The 23,411-nt window shown below is 39.8% G+C and overlaps 1 protein-coding gene across 1 annotated transcript in view; it reads left to right on the top strand.

The window, feature by feature from the left end:
- LOC134603552 (myeloperoxidase-like) overlaps positions 1-21,391 on the top strand; it is a 46,512-nt gene extending 25,121 nt beyond the window's left edge. The window contains exons 7-12 of the mRNA XM_063449641.1: positions 5,087-5,399; positions 17,089-17,249; positions 17,350-17,602; positions 18,520-18,690; positions 20,587-20,824; positions 21,181-21,391. Coding sequence (XP_063305711.1) covers positions 5,087-5,399; positions 17,089-17,249; positions 17,350-17,602; positions 18,520-18,690; positions 20,587-20,824; positions 21,181-21,376 — 1,332 coding nt within the window. The 3' untranslated portion in view covers positions 21,377-21,391. The remainder of the gene's footprint in view (positions 1-5,086; positions 5,400-17,088; positions 17,250-17,349; positions 17,603-18,519; positions 18,691-20,586; positions 20,825-21,180) is intronic.
- The last annotated feature ends 2,020 nt before the right edge of the window (positions 21,392-23,411 follow it).

The following is a 23,411-nucleotide window of genomic DNA, read 5'->3' as shown; positions in this document are numbered from 1 at the left end:
AGGAGAGGAGGAGAAAAGGAGGGTGTATAATAAAGTGACAATCAGTATGTCCTGTTTTCAATAAAAGTTCCCTTGAGATGGTACATAGTACCCTGATTGATGTTCAAGGTTCCTGTACACTCAGAAAGCCAATTATTGTAACGTATGCTTTGAAGAACGAAACAGGTTGCTATATGATAATGCAACCGGAGTTAATCGTGCTCGTCAACCTGGAGAAGAAGGCAAGTAATGTCCGAGGAGAGAAGGTAACCTAAGAGGAACGGGTAAGTGTCAGACACGAAACCGGAGGTAGGTATCACACTCAAAAACCCGACGCGCGTTTCGCCTGTGTTACGAGGCTCATTAGGGGGAAAGACTTCCCAGATTCGTCAAGTTTAAATAGCCAGCTCATGGGCCTCATTGGTTCCCGCAAATGTAAAGGGGAGGGGCCAATGTACGGTAGCCGCAAGGGCACAAAATAGTGTCCCTTGCAAAGTTCGTCATGTATGTTTGATAGAATCAATAGAAAAATAATAACCAACGATGTACTGTAGGAGTTACTGTTTAGATATTCCCTTGTAAAGATCAAGAGTAGATACAATCCATATAGAGTAATGGAAATACCAAATGATAGGTCACCAATGACGATTAGTAATGGACCCTAATGTCATGTAATTTAATGGAAAAACCTAGTGATAGGTCAAAAAATGACGGTTAATAGTAGACCCTAATGTATATGGTTAAGTGAAAAAACCTAATGGTGGGTCAAAAATGACGGTTAATAGCCCTTGTTAGGGCTCAGGTTACTGATAGATAGTACAATTAGTAACTATATGAATATGAAGGTAATAAACCATACTCAGTGGACAATAAGTTTCAAATGATGTAATGATGTATAGGAAATGACAAGGTCAACCTAGGTCAAGAGTGGATAAGGCTAGTAGGACAAGCCTATTAAGCGTGGTAGAATACAGAAGTCCCATACATACACGGTCTCAGTGTATGAATGGTGTGTAGTTAAATTCCTCATTTAAGCCAAGAGGAGATAATGTCTTAAAGGAGAAGATCCATTGGGACTCTTTACGTAACAAAGCCTTATTAAAATCGCCCTTTCTAGGGTTTGGAAGTAATTTCTCAATCCCTTGGAATTTGAGATTGTCAGGTTTACCCTCGTGAAAGTTTTGAATATGTCTTGCAACTGGGGTTGGTGTGACCCTGTTGTTAATAGACGTCACATGCTGTAGTATTCTCCGCCTAAATTGTTGGAACGTTTTCCCAATATACTGGATACCACAGCTACAGGTGATTAGGTAAATAATTCTAGTAGTGCTGCAGTTTACTAGAGCATTTGTCTCTACAGTGGTATGAGTTTGGGTGGACGTGGTGAACTTGGAGGGTAGAATATATGGACAGGCCTTGCAATGACCGCATCTGTAGGTCCCTTTCGTCTCTGTTAGCCAGTTCGTAGCTGGCAGAGGGGATGCTAGATGGCTCCGGACAAGTTGATCTTGGAGATTGCAAGGTCTGCGTGCTGTTAATGAGGGATAATCCGGTAACATTTTAGAGAGTACAGGATTGTGGAGGAGTATTGGCCAATCAGTTTTCAAAATTTTGGACATAGGTCCCCATCCCTGATCATAGGTGGCAATGCAACGTGGGGCCTTGAGTTCTTGTCTTAGTGTGGTCGGAGATAGGGTGGATTCTCTGTCCAACATGCAAACCCGATGGAAGGCCCTTTTCAGTACTCGATTAGGGTAGCCAAGTTCCTTGAAGCGAGATCTTAGGATTTGACATTCCTTATAGAAAGTTTGGTCTACCGAGCAGTTCCGTCTAGCCCGCAAGTACTGGCCTAAGGGAATAGAGGCCTTCAGTTTGAACGGATGGTGGCTATCCCAGTGTAACAGGCTATTTGTAGAGGTAGCCTTTCTGAACAGTTCTGTTTGGATGGTCCCATCCAATTGTAACAGAATCTTGAGGTCTAAGAAGACCAATTAATGTTCGTCAATGACATATGTTAGTTTGAGGTTAATGTCATTGTCGTTAAGAGACTTGACAAATTCCTGGAACATGGGGACAGATCCTGACCACATTATTAGCAGATCATCTATATACCTATGCCAACTTAAAATGAATTCACGGAAACGGACAAACTGTGGTGTGGAGACGATACACTGCTCCCACCATCCCAAGAATAAATTTGCGTAGGTGGGTGCACAGGCCGTCCCCATGGCTGTCCCAGAGATCTGTAAATAGTATTGGCCGTTAAAGACAAAGTAATTATGAGTTAATATGAACTCAAGTATGGCTAGAATGAAGTCAGTCTGAGAGTCACTATAAGCCGTGTTCTCCAAAAAGAACCTGCATGCCTTTAGGCCTTTGTCATGGGGGATGTTCGTGTATAGTGCGACTACATCAAGACTAGCCAGCTGGGTATACGGTGGGACCATCATGTCTTGTAGTTTTAGCAAGGTTGATTTTGTGTCCTGTAAGTAGGATGGCAGTGTTACCACCATAGGATGAAGAATTCTCTCAATGAATTTACTGAGAGATTCTGTTAGGCAATTATTGCCTGACACAATGGGCCTGCCAGGAGGGGGGCAAATCCCCTTGTGTATCTTTGGCAGGCAGTAAAATGTCGCTATGGTGGGATTTTTATGTGGCAGGAGGAAACGGAATTCGTCTTTATTAATGATTTGTTCACTCAAGGCATCGTTAAGGAGTTTGTCCAGTTCATCTACAAAGGTCTTACTGGATCCGACGGAAGAACCCTATAATGTTGTGGGTCATCAAGATGTGACATACACATCCCGATGTACTCAGAGCAGTTCATAAGGACGATGTTCCCACCTTTATCAGCTGGTTTTATAATTATCTCTGTCTGTTTTTGAAGGTCTTTTAAGGCTTTTCGTTCCATAAAGCTTAAGTTACTTGTGACAGAGATTCGATTAGGTGTGGATTCCAACTCTTTTAATGACATCTGGACAAAGAGGTCGACATGGGGTGAATCAGCGAAGTTAGGCGTAAAGTAACTGGATGGTTTGAGATCCGTAAGCGGTCTTGAAAGATCATACGGGACGATAATTGGCTGTCTGAGTGTACAGGAACCTTGAACATCAATCAGGGTACTATGTACCATCTCAAGGGAACTTTTATTGAAAACAGGACATACTGATTGTCACTTTATTATACACCCTCCTTTCCTGTACACATCAACTAGCTGTAGGATTAGGACTTGATGGTCAGGACAAGAGGCACCTTATTATTTTTAGTTACCCCCACTGATTGCTCCACGGCGTGAATTATTAGGAATAGGATTGACAAGTTGACAAGACCGTTTATGGTTATTTTTATTCGTATTCTTAGGGAGATGTTTCTTAATCTGACGCTTTTCTAATTGGATTACTGCTCCCTTCTCTCCCTTGACTATACCGCTACCTAGTAACACTTGTCTCCTCTATATTGCCATCCACCGGTTACTGCTTCTAGCTAGAGCCCTACATTGGGATATTTTGTGATACTGTATCATTGCACCTAGTATCACTTGTGTCTTCTATAGATTTCATGGAACCGGCTATTGCCCATGGTTAGAGACTTATCACTTTTGATACTTTTTTGTTACTGTACGGCACCTGTGGATGACACTATTGCTCTCCGAAAGAGACTTACTTTCGGATACATTTTGTTACTATAGGGTATCGGTATCATTATTATTATCTTTTGCTGCCACTACGACATTACATCTACTATATTAATCTCTATCGTTGCCTGCCTTATTTGTTTCTCGGGTAGTGTAGCTATTTTACTTACCTACCAACAGTCTATTAGAAACTATTTTGGCATTAGCAACGAGCACACAGATTAACCTCTGTAAGCGTAATATACTGCCATTTAGGCATCCGTAGGGCAATATATCGAGTTTCGCATGACACACCTGTCTCTTATTTGAGTGTGTCTTACCACACCTCCCTTTTATCCTTTTTCGTTAAGTTTTTTCTATTATTACTCTGTTGATTAAATAAAGGTTATCTTTTAACAGTTTTTTCCACACTGCGTATATTACGATATACTTTATGGGACAGATCTCCTCTTTCCTTTTGTCTCATACTCACCATTAGGGTTACCCCCTGTTCTGATCTCCTTGATTGGTTCGGCCACCCCCATTTTCTTTATTTATTTCATTAAAGTCACGAACTGGACAAGGGCCTCAGTTTGGTATACTGGTCTGGTCGCATATACCATCTGATTACTACAATATTGAATACACTATGACGTGTCTCTATATGATTTTCCATAGGGTTATACTATTCATAAACAGCACTGCATGTAGGATGTAACCTATTCAACAGTTTATGTGGTCAGTATAACCATTGCATGTGTTTTTAATCGGTTTTGGGATATTTAATAGCAAAATCATGATTGTATCCATATAATATATCAGATACAATGTGCTAAAGATATTTTGTTCGATGAGCAGACTTTTGGTTTAAGACCACATTGCTATACTTCTACAAGTAGTGCTTAGCATACTAGGTAATTCTATGTAAAATAAAGTTAAAGGAACGGCGCACACTTAAAAACAAAAATACAGTTTTAAATTTTACAGGCCTACTAAAAATCACCTATTTTGCCAAACAAATATATGGTTTCAGTTACACAATATGGTCATATTGTGTTAAGCCCACCATTACGTACTTCACAGTACCCCAATACCGGTGGGTCCTACAACAATTTTAACAAGGGAGATTTAAATTCTAACATGCAATACTTACTGCTTAAACTGCTTCCAGAGCCGCCTCAATTACAGATCCTTATGGTACTCATAGTGGATAGATGGCATGCAAGCATTTTTTTATATCTAACATAAGTTATTTGTGAGCCATTTGCCATTCTGTTCTGTTCTGTTCTATTAGTAACATATGGATAGCCGTGTATTGCATACAGAGTAGTCTGTTAGTCAGGTCAGCATTTGGTGACATTAGACAAAAATTATTCCATGCAAAAATCTAGACATAAAAATCAGAAATAAAACAATGAAGTAAAAATGTTTTAACACAGATTATTTTCCTTTTGCCCATACTAATATGCTGGCATCACTTGTGCTTTTTAGATTCCTCCAAACGATCCTCGTATTAAGAATCAGAGTGACTGCATCCCATTCTTTCGCTCAGCTCCAGTCTGTAACCTGTTTCCAGTACGCGAGCAAATCAACACTCTCACAGCTTACATAGATGGAAGCCAGGTTTACGGAAGTGATGCTACAACTGCAGAGAAGCTTCGCAACAACACAAACCAGTTGGGTCTTATGGCTATTAACCAGAACTTCACAGACAATGGTCTTCCATTGTTGCCCTTTGATACAGTTAATGGCGGTGTGTGTGTAGCAACCAATGTATCAGCCGGTATACCTTGCTTTGTTGCAGGTAAGTAACCGATGGAAATGGTGGAAAAGAATGAATGCAAGCCAAAGGCTGGAATTAGGAGTGAAGCCAATTCCAGGTAATAAATAAATTATCTCATCTGACAAATGACTAGGCTCCAGCCCTTTTCACTCTTACCAATATTTAAAGGGACATTTCAGGAACCCAAATCATTGCAGCTTAGTGAAGCTGTTCCTCCTAATTTGTGTTTAATTCAGTAAGTCGAGCTGTGAGCACTATTCTCATAGGTGGACACAGAATCGGGACTATATAGATGCAATAATTACACAGATATTAAATGCAGATAGTAAATATGCAGACTATTTTACAGTCTGATACTCATATCTGCTTGCTCTCATCTCATCTTCACAACACACTTAGTTCAATGATTCAGTAGTATTTGACAAAATACAGTATCTAAAATATGTTAGAGATGTCAGTTCTTACATGCTACTAAAATATTTTATGTGCTATAAATGATGGAGTTTCCTTCATTCTTACATGGTGACTAATCATAACTAGTGATGTACCAAACTGTTCGCAGGCGAATAGTTCCAAGCGAACATAGCGTGTTCGCCATGGCGGGCTAACACATGCGCGGTTCGATCCACCCCCCATTCGTCATCATTGAGTAAACTTTGACCCTGTGCCTCACGGTCAGCAGACACATTCCAGCAAATTAGAACCTTCCAGACCCTCCCACCTCCTGTACAGCATCCATTTTTGATTCATTCTGAAGCTGCATTCTTAGATAGAGGAGGGAAAGTGTAGCTGCTGCTCATTTGATTTGGAAATGGATAGCTAGGCTAGGGTATTCAGTGTCCACTACAGTCCTGAAGGACTCAACTGATCTCTGCTGTAAGGACAGCACCCCAAAAAGCCATTTTTAGGGCTAGAACATCAGTCTGTTTTTTTTTCTGTGTAATGTAATTGCAGTTGCCTGCCTGCCAGCTTCTGTGTCAGGCTCACAGTGGATACTGTGCCCACTTGCCCAGTGCCACCACTCATATCTGGTGTCACAATAGCTTGCATTTAAAAACAAAAAAAATATTTTCACTGTAATAGATTGAATAGCAGTTAGTTGTCTGCAAGTGTGTGGGAGTCAGGCCTTCAGCGTGTACTCTGCCAACTTCTGCCAGTCCACTTTGCCACTCATATCTGGTGTCACAATAGCGTGCCTTTAAAAAAAAAACTGTTTTTCACTGTAAGCTAATAGCAGTCAGTGTCCTTCAAGCGGGTGTCAGGCCTTCAGCGTGTACTCTGCCAACCTCTGCCAGTCCACTTTGCCACTCATATCTGGTGTCACAATAGCGTGCCTTTAAAAAAAAAAAAACAGTTTTTCACTGTAAGCTAATAGCAGTCAGTGTCCTTCAAGCGGGTGTCAGGCCTTCAGCGTGTACTCTGCCAACTTCTGCAAGTGCACATTGCCACTCATATCTGGTGTCACAATAGTTGACACATGTGCCGTGCATGGCACATGTGTGTAATCTGATCGTACAACGCTTTGTGCATAAGTACACAGGCTTACAGGACGTCCTGAAGCAGGCCAGGAAGGTGTGTGGCCATTTCAGGCGTTCCGCCATTTCAGGCATTCCTACACGGCCATGGCGCACTTTGCAGATATCCAGCGTCGAAACAACATGCCAGTGAGGCGCTTGATTTGCGACAGCCCGACACGTTGGAATTCAACACTCCTAATGTTCAACTGCCTGCTCCAACAAGAAAATGAATATTTGTATGACCGAGGTGCTAGGACAGCCTCTGGGGAGCTGGGAATTTTTTTGCCACGTTACTGTACCCTCTTGCGCAATGCCTGTAGGCTCATGCGTCCTTTTGAGGAGGTGACAAACCTAGTCAGTCGCACCGAAGGCACCATCAGCGACATCATACCATTTGTTTTCTTCCTGGAGCGTGCCCTGCGATGAGTGCTGGATCAGGCCGTAGATGAGCGTGAAGAGGAAGATGAAGAGTTGTGGTCACCATCACCACCAGAAAGAGCCTTATCAGCAACGCTGGAAGAGGATTGTGAGGAAGAGGAGTCAGAGGAGGAATGTGGCTTTGAGGAGGAGGAGGAAGACCAACCACAACAGGCATCCCAGGCTGCTCATTGTCAACTATCTGGTACCCGTGGTGTTGTACATGGCTCGGGGGAAGAACATACCTTCATTGAGATCACTGAGGAGAAGGAACGGGAAATGAGTAGCTCGGCATCCAACCTTGTGCAAATGGGGTCTTTCATGCTGTCGTGCCTGTTGAGGGACCCTCGTATAAAAAGGCTGAAGGAGCACAACCTGTACTGGGTGTCCACGCTACTAGACCCCCGGTATAAGCAGAAAGTGGCTGAAATGTTACCAGGAAAGGATGCAGCATTTGCAAAATAAATTAAAAAGTATGCTTTACACAGCGTATAAGGGTGATGTCACAGCACAACGGGAATCTAAAAGGGGAAGAGGTGAAAGTCATCCTCCTCCTCCCACGACCACGCCGGCAAGGACAGGACGCTTTAAAGACGTGTTGTTGATGGAGGACATGCGGAGCTTTTTAAGTCCTATGCATCGCCACAGCCCTTCGGGATCCACCCTCAGAGAACAACTCGACCGACAGGTAGCAGACTACCTCGCCTTAACTGCAGATATCGACACTCTGAGGAGCGATGAACCCCTTGACTACTGGGTGTGCAGGCTTGACCTGTGGCCTGAGCTATCCCAATTTGCGATAGAACGTCTGGCCTGCCCCGCTTCAAGTCTCCTGTCAGAAAGGGCCTTCAGTGCAGCAGGAGGTATTGTCACTGAGAAGAGAAGTCGCCTAGGTCAAAAAAGTCTAGATTACCTCACCTTTATTAAGATGAATGAGGGATGGATCCCGAAGGGACTGACAGTGGGCGATACATTAGACTAAAAAAGGCCTGATGAGATGAGCTGCTTTGGGCTAAAAATGGTCCACACGCTGCTGTATTTTAGCTCTGAATGCTGGTAGACTTGCGTGACTTATCCGCCACCAACTAGGGTTCAAGCCGCAATGTTTTAGGGCACTTTCTGCCTGGGAAACAAACATCAATTTTTCTGGCCGCTGCTACAGCAGCGGCTGCAACAATACCTAATTTTTCAGGCATGTGTACATGCCTAATTTTTCGGGCCTCTGGTGCTGCACTGTGGCTTCAAAAACCAAACCAAAAAAAGGCACATAACAGGGATTGAACTGATAGGAATAGTACTACTTAACACACCACTCCTATCTGGTGGCACATTAGATTGCACGCGCAGTGCCCCAAATTTGAAGTAGGAGGACCGACCAAGCATCTTTTTCCATCTCCCGGTTCCTAAAATCGATGCCATATACACGTCCCCTGATAGGGCGCCAGCTGTTTATTCTCTTGGGCGCCAGCTCGTTATTCTCTTTTTCACTCCACTAGGGACACTTTACTGCACTATGGGCACTTAGACCCACTCTTTGTCTTGCCAGCATCTGTGATGGGAAATCAGGCAGTCATCTAAACGTTTAGATTGAGCTTTAGCTTAGAACACCCTTGAAGGTGTTTAAGGAGATTAGGGCTAGTTTAGAGGATTCTTCTTAGACCTCTCTGAGTCTTTATAGCCCTTCTACCTATCCAGCATTTCTGGAAACTAGCTAAGAGAAAGGGTGGCTGTGTGTATGTTATACATTTAACTTTATATCACCTTATTGACACTTTATCACTCCGGTCTCCATACTCTCTGCCTATACCCATCTATTTAGAGGGAATTTCCTTGCCCCTGCCAATATTATATAATAGGTAATAGTATTACCATTATTACACAATTAGCCACTATAGGGGAATGAGTATAGTATCCCTTTGTTATTTATAAATGATACAATAAAGACTTTTGTCCATTACTCAATTTACTTTAACAAAGGGTACTAACCACGGTATTAGGAAGCATTACTCTGCTTTCCCTTTCTCCCTCTATTATACACCTATGCTCACTAGGATTTGTAGGTATCACTTTATTATAGTTGTCTAACCTTTTCCTATGCCAGTTTTAGATCTCCTTCTTGGGAGATTTTTTCTTTTTTCAGTTTATTAGCATACTTTCAGGGACCCTTGGTGTTGTACGTGGCTGGGTGGAGGAAGAGACCTTCAATGACATCAGTGAGGACAAGGAACGGACATGGCTAGCTTGGTATCCAACCTTGTGCAAATGGGGAGTTTGCGGTTGTGCAAATGGACTGTTTGCGGATGTTTGCGGTGCGTTAAACGGGGACTTTGGTCTGTCACTGTGAAGCGGGCGTAACCCTTACACTACCTGATCGATACAACATCATACAGTAGGTCCCCCCCTCATTATTTTTATGGCTCCCACCCACCGCTCACGAGTGGGGGTGGGCGGGAAGACAGTAGGTCCCCCCCATTGTGATTTATGGCCTCCACCCACCGTGCAGGGGTGGGGGCTGGGGGGGAGGACAGTAGGTCCCCCCCCTTATCCTTATTTACTGAATATTCCCCTGTATAACAATGTTTGGCATTTAGTGAATATTCCCTATTCTGCTCTGTGTCAGTCTGTATCAGGGTCTCTGAGGACAGGTGTCAATACATATCTGCCAAGTGATCCTATGTAGGGGGAACAGTCCCTATTCTGCTCTGTGTCAGTGTGTATCAGGGTCTCTGAGGACAGGTGTCCATCCATATCTGCCAAGTGACCCTATGTAGGAGGAACAGTCCCTATTCTGCTCTGTGTCAGTGTGTATCAGGGTCCCTGAGAAGGTGTCAATCCATATCTGCCAAGTGACCCTATGTAGGGGGGACAGTCCCTATTCTGCTCTGTGTCAGTGTGTATCAGGGTCTCTGAGGACAGGTGTCAATCCATATGTCAAGGTGTCAATATGTCATATGTCAGGTGTCAATCCATATCCATTGTGATTTAGGAATGTTAGGTGATTTATGCCCTTTATGGATTAAAACCAGACTCTGCATCAACTGTGTAATTTTCCATGGGAGTTTTGCCATGGATCCCCCTCTGACATGCCACAGTCCAGGTGTTAGTCCCCTTGAAACAACTTTTCCATCACTATTGTGGCCAGAAAGAGTCCCTGTGGGTTTTAAAATTTGCCTGCCCATTGAAGTCTATGGCAGTTCGCCCGGTTCGCCGGTTCGCGAACGTTTACGGAAGTTCGCGTTCGCCGTTTGCGAACCGAAAATTTTGTGTTCGCGACATCACTAATCATAACTCCTTAACCTCGTTACTACCTACCAGTCTGCAAACAAAAAGTAATGTTTGAATGATAGAATTTGTCTTTCATTTGGGTTTGTTTAAATAGCACATTATTTATGGAAACAAAAAGGAAAATGTTGGCTGGAAACAAAAATCATTTACCAAATAATTAAATTACAGATAAAAAAACAAGTTGTAAATAAATAATATATATGAATATGTAACTGACATTTTTCTTCACATATTATATAATCATCCCATGTACAGTATCCCATATGCACTTATGTTGTATAAATATATAGTTATATGTTTGACCCATGTATATTTTATTGTGTACATTGTGCACCTTGCAGCCTTGCCACACACACACACACACATGCACTAAAACACACATTGATACACTAACACATATTCACATATTGAAACATGCATACACACAAGGATATATGCACATGGATACATACACACACTGATAAATCTTCCCACATATGCACATAAACATAATCTTCCCACATACACACAATAACATACTGATGCACAAAAGCATACACACATACATACAGACAGACACTCACAGTGGCTATGTGCATCAGTACCTATGTGTGTGTCACATAAATGTTTAGGTTTTAAAATGTTAATCATTAACTAACTTCCTCATGCCCATAAAGCCATATTTTTTTTTTTTTTTTTTTTGTAAATCTTTATTTTTGATGTGCATATATGTAATACAAGCTGGCTAGAGGTGCCCCAAAAGCAGTCCTCTGGCTTATCCCACGTAAAACATGTGGGGCACACGAGTAATAAGCACAATTTTTATGTTTTTATCAGGCTTAAACAATTGACTATAAACATAGCTTGTGAGTATAGTTAGGTTAGATCGTTGCAATAAACATGCTATAAGTCATCTTATCAGTGTAGTAATAGGTTATCTCTCGCTTTAGTATGTGTGTGACAGGTGATCTCTCGCTTTAGTATGTGTGTGACAGGTGATCTCTCGCTTTAGTATGTGTGTGACAGGTGATCTCTCGCTTTAGTATGTGTGTGACAGGTGATCTCTCGCTTTAGTATGTGTGTGACAGGTGATCTCACATACTAAAGCGAGAGATCACCTGTCACACACATACTAAAGCGAGAGATCACCTGTCACACACATACTAAAGCGAGAGATCACCTGTCACACACATACTAAAGCGAGAGATCACCTGTCACACATATACTAAAGCCATATTTTTAAATGATATCTTTGTTTTTATTTTTATTTTTATCATTACAATGATACAAAAAAATTAAATAAAAATCCAGCACCTGTCCATAAGGGCAGATTTCCATTCATACAAAACATTGGCAGTGTTACCGACATATTAAATATAATAAAATATTTTTGAATAAGAACAACTACTATCCGAGGCAACGAACAAAGGACCAAGAAAAATAAATAGAACAAACTGTCATCGAGAGGTTTTATATTTTCAAATTTTATAATTATTAGCTAACTTCCTCATGCCCCATAAAGCTAAATATGATTCACACTACAAAAAAGTTGTATATTTATAAACTTTTTGCAAAAAATCTAAAGTGTAATGAAAGTAGAAGAGTATCTTTGTGTATATCATCGCATTGCTCCAATGTGTTTCCAAATTATCCCAACATATTGTCAGATTGCTCTCGTGTATGGTCTGGAGTTCCATACGTACACAGACACACACAAACATTTCCTTAGCTTACCTATATCTCTCTGCGAATAAAATCAAACAACAAGGTCCTACTAGTAGTTCTGGCTTCTCACTGCTCTTTGAAATTGGGTTGCAAATTTGCTAAATTTAAATATTTTTCAATAATGTTTGCAATAAAAACATTTTGTTTTTCTATTATACCATTCACATGTTTGAAGGTATATTTAACACTAGTGCATACAGAAAAATATAATAAGTGGAGCGCTGATTAAATAAATGCGCAAGGGGTTAGCTAAATAGGATACCTAACAACCTATCTATAAAATACAGTACAGAAACATAAATATATAACCCCTACTAAAGTAATAGATCAAAAAAAAAAAATTAATGACCTTACTAGCGCACTTAGTGTAAAATAAAACACAATTTATTGTAGAAATTCAATGTAAAAAGAAATCACTGATGCATAAAAAATATCCTGTCCTGAACACAGAGAGAAACCACTTATAAAAAGAAAAATAAAATAAAGCAATCGTTTATGTAGAAAAAATGTCCTGCACGGACTATTAAAATAAAAGCCATAAAAAGAGTCCAGACCTTATTCAGAAGCTCGGCGTCCCGAGTCAAAATATCTGATGTTAAAAAGTTTTGAATAAAAGTCCTTGTGCAATCCGAGTTAAGGCTTGTAGTGATGGGAGTCAGACCTCTCCAGACGCGTTTCTCCGCTCCTGCGGCTTTATCAATGGATGAGGTCTGTCTGAATGCATTCACTTATATAGCTGCTTGCCGATATCAATTTCGTCGGAATAAATTCCTCATAGATACAAAATTTTCCTTGCATATAACTTAGTGGTCACAATGTCTCATAATACAATAACTGTTGAATTTTATAACTTGTTATAACCGGCCAGTAGCGTTTTTACACTCTGTTGATTAGCGTTGCTATAGTAACGCCCGCCCAGGCAGATTTAAATGTAACTGCCGTTTTTGTATACTCGGGCAGAAGATAGCAGGATATTCACACACGCTCATATTTAGAAATTTAAAAATGTTTTAGATATGGATGCTATATACCTAAATGGTTCAATAACATCAGAATTGCATAGAATAAAAATAAAATAAAAATCTTCCTGTTGGTTTATAATAGAAGTTTTACATTAATGCAAAATCTTACTGTTGATTTGTAATGGAAGTTTTGCATTAATGATATTTTACTAGTTACCGATGTTATCCTGAATAGGCTTGACTAAAACTTCAATTTTTAAGCTCTTGTATCAAAAACTGGAAATAAGTGAGAGTGATTCATCTCTGAGTAGAATTAAACTCGAATCTGAAATGTAAATGTTCATATACCCAGATTCGAGAGATATGCAATAGAGGAATTTTAAAAGAATTTTTATTCCCTTATCTTCCCTTCCGTTGTTAAAGCATATTGTTAGAAAAAAAATTGTGAATTACTTTCATTCATTTTACTTTCATGAACAGGGAAATATATCATAAACACTGTTACTGTATAATTGTGAATACAGCATTAGTGCAGTACTGAATTCAAATATATATAAGTAGTATACAAATATTCTGGTAATTAATACCTATTCATTCCCATATTAATATATACTTAGAGCCCTTTCTTTCTGTGGTTCATAAAAATATACCGCATATTAAAACACCCATAATATTTTAAAAGGGGATTTTTATCCCAAAAAGTGGCATAACTCAAACTCAGCATTCAGTCCCTTTGGCTGCAGTGTGTCTAATTGGTATATCCATTTCATCTCGGCTATGCCAAGTTGTTTGGTATGGTCTCCTCCTCTCCAGTTTTTATTTACTTTACATATTCCTTTAAAATTTAGAAGGCTCATATCTGAATTATGTTTTTGTGCAAAGTGGGCAGAAACTGAGTGTTGCATATATCCTTTTTTTATATTTAGCATGTGTTCTCTGATTCTGACATACAGTTGTCTCTTTGTTCTTCCCACATATTGGAGTCCACATGGGCACTCCAATACATATATAACATTGGTGCTTTGGCAGGTGATATAATCTTTTATTTTGAAAGATTCCGTCTTAGTTTTACAGTTATTTTTGAACACTTCACATATTCCTTTTGTTTGTTTGTACCTAGTTCCTTTGCATGCAATGCAGTCCAAGCAGTGGAAGAAACCATTCTTTTTAGATGTCCCCGGGGCGTGTTTACCTTTTAGATGTTTGTTTGTTAATTTCCTTCTCAAGTTCGGTGCACCCCTGAAGATAATTTTAGGTTTTTCCGGTAAACTGCTTGCCAGAATTTTGTCTTTTCTCAGTAAGTGCCAATGTCTCGTCAATATCTTTTTCAATTTTAGATTTTCTTTATTATAATTCAGTATGATTGCTGGGAATTCTCCGCCTACTTTTGGTGTTTGTAGTTTATTCTTATTTTCTAAGAGTTTGGTTCGATCTAAGTTGTCGACTCTGCATAATGCTTCTTCTATTTCATTGTATTTATAGTTTTTCGACAAAAATTTGTCCTTCACCATCTTCGCTTGATCTCTATAAACTTCAGAGTCCGTGCAGTTACGCCTCAAGCGTCTAAATTCATTGTAAGGCACGTTTTTGAGCCACAGTGGTAGATGACAGCTCTCTTTGAGAATAAAACTATTCACATCTACTTCTTTAAAGTGCGTTTTTGTCTTCACTCTCCCAGAATCTACATAGATGATAAGGTCAAGGAATTCTACTTGTGTTTTGCTGCAGATGGTATTCAGTTTGACTCCCCAGGTATTCATATTCACATAACCTAAAAACTTATGTAGATCTTCCATTTCTCCTTCCCATATGAAGAAAACATCATCGATGTATCTTTTATAGCTCAGTATGTTCTTATTCCAGGGATGTTCATTCCAGATGTAGTTATCCTCCCAATCTCCCATAAACAAGTTAGCGAAACTCGGGGCAAATTTAGTCCCCATTGCCGTTCCCTTCTTCTGGAGATAGAACTGATCTTCAAACAGAAAGTAATTATTTTTCAAAATGAAGGCAATCCCTTCTATTATGAATGAGATTTGTAGGTCTTCTAGCTCTCCATATCTCCTTAGTGCATTACTCACAGAGTCGCATCCTTGTTGGTGATCAATTATCGTGTATAACGAAGTCACATCTGTAGATACTAGGATGTAGTCTTCTTGCCAAATGGTGGAATCGATTTCCTTGATCATCTGAGTAGTATCTTTGAGATGTGACTTTACCTTAGACACGTAGGGTTGCAGAAATGTGTCTATGTATTGTGACAGATTTGACGTAATAGAATTGATCCCCGATATAATAGGCCTGCCCGGTGGTGAAGTCAGGTCCTTGTGGATCTTAGGTAAAAAATAGAAGGTAGGGGTTCTTGGAAAAGAAATAGAGAGAAATCTGTATTCGGACTCTTTCAGAATTCCGGTGTCTCTAGCATTGTCCAGCATAATCTTCAGTTTATCCTTAATTTCATTTAGTGGATCATTTGATAATTTCCCGTATGTTTCGGGTTCTTCTAATAGTCGAGTTGCTTCTTTTAGGTAGTACTCACTTGACATGATGACTACCCCCCCCCCTTTGTCTGCTGGTTTTATGCAGATCTTAGTATTCTCCGTTAAATCTTTTAATGCTTCTCTCTCTTTTCTTGTTAAATTATTCTTTGAGTACTGGTTCTTTTTCATTTTCCTTATATCGTCAGTTACTAGTTCTTCATACATTTCCATTCCGGCAGAGACCTGATTGATCGGAAAAAATGTCGAGGTTGGTCTCAATTTGCTATGTACGAACATATTGTTAGGCTCTTCTCTTACTGGGAGATCTGGCATCTGATCAAAATGCTTTTTGATACTTAATTTTCTAATGAACCTCTTAACGTCAATGGTTGCCTCAAATTTATTTACATGCGCTGTAGGTGCGAATTTTAATCCCTTATTGAGTGCTGTAATATGATGATGTGATAATGTTATTCCTGCAAGGTTAAATATCCCTACTGGCTGTATTTCTTGTTCTTTTTCTTGCTTGCCCATTGTTCTTCTTCCTCCCCTATTTCTTCTAAAGTGGGCTCTTTTCTTTTTGTACTTCTTGGTGTCATTGGATGGAACCAAGTAGTTATTTCTCTGGTGTTCCTCCCTAAAAAAACCGCCTCTCTTGTGTTATTATGAACCTCTACTTGCACTTCTCTTGTATTATTATGTACCTCTGTTGGTACTGGTGCAGTCTTGTCTCCTACAGGAGTCTCCCCTGTTACGAAGTGTCTTCTTTCAGAGTTTATTTTCTTTTCTTTACCTTTATTTCCTCCTCCAGAGGTCTCCACATTCGCTATTTGTCCTCTTCTTTCAAACGTGTTCACCCTTTCTATGCTTCTATTATCAAATTCCTTCCTCCTGACAGAGTTGGTGTTGGGTAGTATTCTATAGCTTCGTTCCTCCTGCCCTCCTATTACTAGTGCATACAGGTTACTGAAACATTTGTTTTTGGAATCCCATAGGGTTCACTCTCAATGTAAAAGGTAATCAGGCCTCTGCTCCCTTGCTTACTGTATCTAGAAAGAATTCTGTCATGTTATAGTCAGAATGTCTTCCACATGGGGCCAGCCTGATAAGTTTCTTCTAATGGCAAATGAGCTAAAATGCATTTGTGATAATTTCTAACTCATATACTGAACCACCTTTTATAGCTAACGAAACATTTAAACAATGATAAAAATAAGAATATCATCAGAAATACATATAATATTTAGAGTCACCCATAAGTATTTATTTTATTGTAAATTGATTCCTGTATTCCTGTATCCTAATAATGAATGTAATCTACATTTAAAGACATGATGTGTTTCAGGAGACGGAAGGGCCAACGAGCAGCCTGGTCTTATGACATTGCATACACTATTTCTAAGAGAGCACAATCGTATAGCATCTGAGCTTCAGAAATTAAACCCAGACTGGACTGGAGAGACTCTATATCAACAGTCTCGCAAGATAGTAGGTGCGATATTGCAGGTGAGATTGTATTTTTTTTTTCCTATAACTTTTTTTCTCATTCACTTCCACTTATCATATTTGTGTTTTAATGGTTTTCTTTATCTTCTTTACTTGACAGAAAATAACATACAAAGACTGGCTTCCCTTACTGCTGGGATCAGAAACGCATAAAGTCCTACCTACATACAGAGGGTACAATTTGCTTGAGGATCCAAGGGTATCTAATGTGTTCACTATTGCTTTTCGCATGGGACATACCTTGGTACAACCATTCATCTACCGGTTAAGGGATGGCTACCACCCTTATGAACCAGAACCTCAGACTTTACTTCACAAGACATTCTTTGCTTCCTGGAGGGTGATTCAACAAGGTAACCTAACCATGGCCTCAATTTAATTATTTTGGATTTTCAGACAAACTGCTATGTTTACACTGCAGGGTTAATCCAGCCCCTAGTGGCTGTCTCCCTGACAGCCACTAGAGGCTGCTTCCGCGATTTACACAGAATAAATCGCACTTATTTGACGCTGGATGTCCTCACGGACCTCTAGAGTAAAAAATTGAGTAATGGTTTCCTATGAGCGGGTTTGAATGCGCGTGCGCCTCTGGCCACTCAGGAGCTGACGTCGATGGAGGAGGAGAGGTCACCAGTGCCAAGGGAGCCCGGCGCTGGATTAAGGTAAGCAAATAAATGGTTAATTAGGGGCCCTAGTCACCGCTATAGTGTTCCTTTAAGTAAAACATTCATGTGCAGAAATACTATTTGGAAATCAAAGTATACTAGTAATGCGCAGTTGGCATAATCTTGATCCTTTTATTACCAAAATATATTTCTGGCATTAACTTGACTAAATGACAAAACAATATCAGAGAGGCACAATTAAATTAGGCTTGTCACTAATTCCATATTACTTCACTAAATTTATGCTGTAAAGTACACTAGTAATGAAATTAATTTAATAATATATTAGTACAAAACCAGAAAATGACCATTTGAATTAAAATGTTAAAATGTAATTTTAAGCATTTTCAAATAGGGTAAGATTATATTTCAAAAACATTGTAAAAAATATTTTGTTTGTAACAAGAAACCGGATGCTTTTTAGGATGAATTTGAAGAACCCAATAGTGTAAATGAAAGAAAAACGAGAAACATTTTTCATTTTCTAGGTGTCTATGCCATAAATTATTGAGCATTTAATCTTTCTAGTTTCTCAGTTATGTGCTTTGACATGGTTGTGCCCTAGTACTCAAAATGTAACATTTCAGTGAATGTTTCTTACACAGGTGGCATTGATCCACTGCTTCGAGGCATGATAGCAAACCGAGCCAAACTGAACAGTCAGAATCAGCTGATGGTTGATGAATTGAGGGATCGTCTCTTTGAGCTTGTTAAACGCATTGGCCTTGACCTATCAGCTCTCAATATGCAGCGGGGTCGTGATCATGGTTTGCCAGGTAAGTTAGGAGAAATATGCCTAATTAATCAAGTAAAACCAAATGTGTGGTAACATGCACACATTTTTATCTATAACATACACCTCATGTACAAAAAGTGACAAAATATATAAATGCAAGTAGATTAAATAATTGAGTAGGTGTCACTGCAGAGATGAAAACGTTAGACACTCTCATGGGGCAACACCGTACTTATGTATAATTATGAAATAGTAAAATATTCCCACCAGATATGACACTCAGATTTTGTTTGAGCATGCTTTGATAACTGGCTCCAAAATATGTGAGTGAGATACCTGGAGGGAATATTTTACTATCGAATCCATTTCCTCAGATGTTGAGGTTAAGACTCTTTCAAATATTCTGTACTCTGCTGTTGGGTTTTTTACGTCCAAGATGCATTATCTTGCACTTATCCACATTAATGTAAGCTGCCAAAACTCTGACCATTTTTCTAGTTTGCCTAAATCATTTGCCATTTGACTTATCCCTCCTGGAACATCAACCCTGTTACATATCTTAGTATGATCAGCAAAAAGACATACCTTACTATCAAGACCTTCTGAAATATCACAAATAAAAATATTAAAGAGAATGGGTCCAAGTACAGATCCCTGAGGTACCCCATTGGTGACAAGACCATGTTTCAGATATACTCCATTGACTACAACCCTCTGTTGCCTGTCCCTCAGCCACTGCCTTACCCATTCAACAATATTGGAATCCAAACTTAAAGATTGCAGTTTATTGATAAGCCTTCTGTGTGCAACAGTGTCAAAACAACATTGCCCCTATACACACACACTATACCCCTCACACACACTACCACCCATAAACTCACACTGCCCCTCATACACACTCACCGCCCCAAACACACACACTGCCCCCTCACACACACTGCCCCCTCACACACACTGCCCCCCATACACATACTTTGCACCCCCATACACACAGACTGCCACCCATACACACACTCTGCCACATACACACACCATGTATCCCACACACACACTGCCCCCCGTACACACACACTGCCCCAACACACACACTGCCCCTTTCAAACACTCTGCCCCCCACACACACACTGTACCCCTCAATACACATTCACTGTACCCCCAAAACACACACACTTCACCCACACACACACACACTGTATCCCTCATATACACTGCACTCTTCAAACACACAGACACAATGAATCCCTCACACATACACACTACAACCCGTATACACACTGCACCCCTCACACAAACGCACACACACACACTGCATCCCTCACACACACACTTAACCCCACACACATTGCACCCCTTATACACACACATATACACTGTGCCCCCCCCCCCCACACACACACACACATACACACACTGTGCTGTAGTGGTTATTGTGCTTGAATTGTTTCATTAAATAATCTACCAGTGCACCTCCCGAGATTAGGTTTTGTATCCGCCCCTGACAGGGAAACATTTCTGCTGAACAGGGGCCTAGTATATGCAGCAGCGTATACAACCTAGAAATATTTTTTTTTTAACTTGGGGTGCCTTGGGAAAATATTAAAATATTAAGGGTGTTTTGAACCTAAAAAGTTTGGGAACCACTGCTTTATCCTGATACCTATTTATGAGATGCCAAAAAACTTGTCCCAACCGAAAGAGACCTTTCTAATATTATCCTTTGCAAAGCTTGATATATCACAACACTGGCATATGCCTTCAAATATAGATCTCAGCCTGATTGTACTGCAAGTGACTACCAGGGACTATCACCATATTGGATCAAATTTGCGCCAATAATTTTACTACATTAAATCCTCTGTATGTCCTTTTGAGAACATACATTAGGTTGTAACTTCCTTGTGCTACATTGTTAAAGGTAACCTTTTATATTCTTCAGGATACAATTCATGGAGGAAGTTTTGTGGTTTGTCTGCACCCCGCAATCTGATGGAGCTGACCTCTGTGTTAAATAATACAGAGCTGGCACAAAAATTTATTAACCTCTATGGAACACCTGAAAACATTGATATCTGGGTTGGAGGAGTCTCAGAACCTCATGTTCCTGGTGGAAAAATTGGCAAACTGCTCACCTGCCTGATTGGAGACCAGTTCCGTAGGGCACGCGATGGAGATAGGTATGGGATATATACTCCAATATATAGATTAAAGAATACAAAGTAAAATTTGTTAAATGAGTGATAAAAGGAATAATGAGTATTTTTAAATTGCAAACACATTGCTGGAATATGCTAGAGGAAGTTAAACGGTGCTGCTAAAATTCACAGACTCTATAAAATCTGTAAAAAAAGATAGCCATGTTTTTTTTTTGTGTTGTTACTTCCTTAAAAGCAGTGAAGGTAAATCCACACTTCACCCACAGCAGTTTCATGATTTATAGCTATATGAATGTTTAATGGTGATCAGAATACAACAGGTAGATAAATAGATATAATACATGCTTGTATAAACACATGTATTTCTTTTTGTACAGGTTTTATTATGAAAATCCCTCAGTTTTTACTGCTGCTCAGAGGAAAGAAATAGAGAATGTGAATGTGGCGCGTGTCATCTGCGATAACACCAACATTGAAGATGTCCCTCTAAATGTCTTCATGGGGAATGATTTCCCAAGAGACTTTCTAAAGTGCTCTAATATCCCAGCACTTAACCTGACACTTTGGAAATAAATTCAGAATAATAAGGTACGTAGTGATGTCGTGAACATGAAATTTCCCGTTCACGAACAGCGAACGCGAACTTCCACAAATGTTCGCGAACGGGCGAACCTGGCGAACCGCCATAGACTTCAATAGGCAGGCGAATTTTAAAACCCACAGGGACTCTTTCTGGCCACAATAGTGATGGAAAATTGTTTCAAGGGGACTAACACCTGGACTGTGGCATGCCGGAGGGGGATCCATGGCAAAACTCCCATGGAAAATTACATCGTTGATGCAGAGTCTGGTTTTAATCCATAAAGGCCATAAATCACCTAACATTCCTAAATTGTTTGGAATAACGTGCTTTAAAACATCAGGTATGATGTTGTATCGATCAGGTAGTGTAAGGGTTACGCCCGCTTCACAGTGACAGACCAAACTCCCCGTTTAACGCACCGCAAACAACCGCAAACAGGCCATTTGCACAACCGCAAACTCCCCATTTGCACAAGGTTGGATACCGATCGATGGTTCAATATTCTGAGCCCTCTCTGATTTACTGTACAATACTATTCGATATTCCCACAAATTTTATATAGCATTTTATGTTTGCTTGAGATCACCTTAAAAATATTGGATATCACTAAAAATTATGATCACTATATACTTTCTCTACAAACCTCTAAAATGAACCAAACTACCCATCTGCTATACCACTTTAGCCAACCTAGAACTGTGCCCAGTTAAAATACTTGACTCTTACTTACCCACACTCAGTCATGCCACACACATTTCACCACTACTCTCACTGAATCCCTCTGACTATGGCTAAATTAATCTTCTACATCAGAACACTACTCCTAAGATTGGGTTGTATCCATGTCTCAGGTCTTTCATTTAGAATAGGGGCAGCTTCGGTCTCCTTCAACACTGACACTCCAGTGCATATTATTAAAAGATTGGGCAGATGGAAATCCTCAGTCTACAACCTATATATATTCCTCATCCCGAGAAAGAAATTAGGAAAGCTTTTAAAAGCTTTTAAAAGTTTGGCTTTGTAAATTTTAAGCAATAAGTGTGTTTTTCTTTAATAACTTTTCACCCTCTTTGCATGAACCCGATTTACATATATTACTAATATGTTTCTGAACATATATTATATTAATTACTCACTCACTCACTCACTCTCTGGGCCGGCCTAAGACATCATGCTGCCTAGGTCCAACGATAAATGACTATGGGGGATAATGTATAATAAACACAGGTTACTGGCTATGGGGGGGATGATGTATAATAAACACAGGTTACTGGCTATGGGGGGGATAATGTATAATAAACACAGGTTACTGGCTATGGGAGGATAATGTATAATAAACACAGGTTACTGGCTATGGGAGGGATAATGTATAATAAACACAGGTTACTGGCTATGGGAGGGATAATGTATAATAAACACAGGGTACTGGCTATGGGAGGGATAATGTATAATAAACACAGGTTACTGGCTATGGAGGGATAATGTATAATAAACACAGGTTACTGGCTATGGGGGGGATAATGTATAATAAACACAGGTTACTGGCTATGGGGGGATAATGTATAATAAACACAGGTTACTGGCTATGGAGGGATAATGTATAATAAACACAGGTTACTGGCTATGGGAGGATAATGTATAATAAACACAGTTTACTGACTATGGGGGGATAATGTATAATAAACACAGGTTACTGGCTATGGGGAGGATAATGTATAATAAACACAGGTTACTGGATATGGGGGGATAATGTATAATAAACACAAGTTACTGGCTATGGAGGGATAATGTATAATAAACACAGGTTACTGGCTATGGGAGGATAATGTGTAATAAACACAGGTTACTGGCTATGGGGGATAATGTATAATAAACACAGGTTACTGGCTATGGGGGGATAATGTATAATAAACACAGGTTACTGGCTATGGGGGGATAATGTATAATAAACACATGTTACTGGCTATGGGGGGATAATGTATAATAAACACAGGTTACTGGCTATGGGAGGATAATGTATAATAA

This window comes from Pelobates fuscus, chromosome 1 (genome assembly GCF_036172605.1).
Source record: "Pelobates fuscus isolate aPelFus1 chromosome 1, aPelFus1.pri, whole genome shotgun sequence".
NCBI lineage: Eukaryota > Metazoa > Chordata > Amphibia > Anura > Pelobatidae > Pelobates > Pelobates fuscus.
Note: the sequence above shows the minus strand (reverse complement) of the source record. Positions and strands in the feature narration are given on the sequence as shown.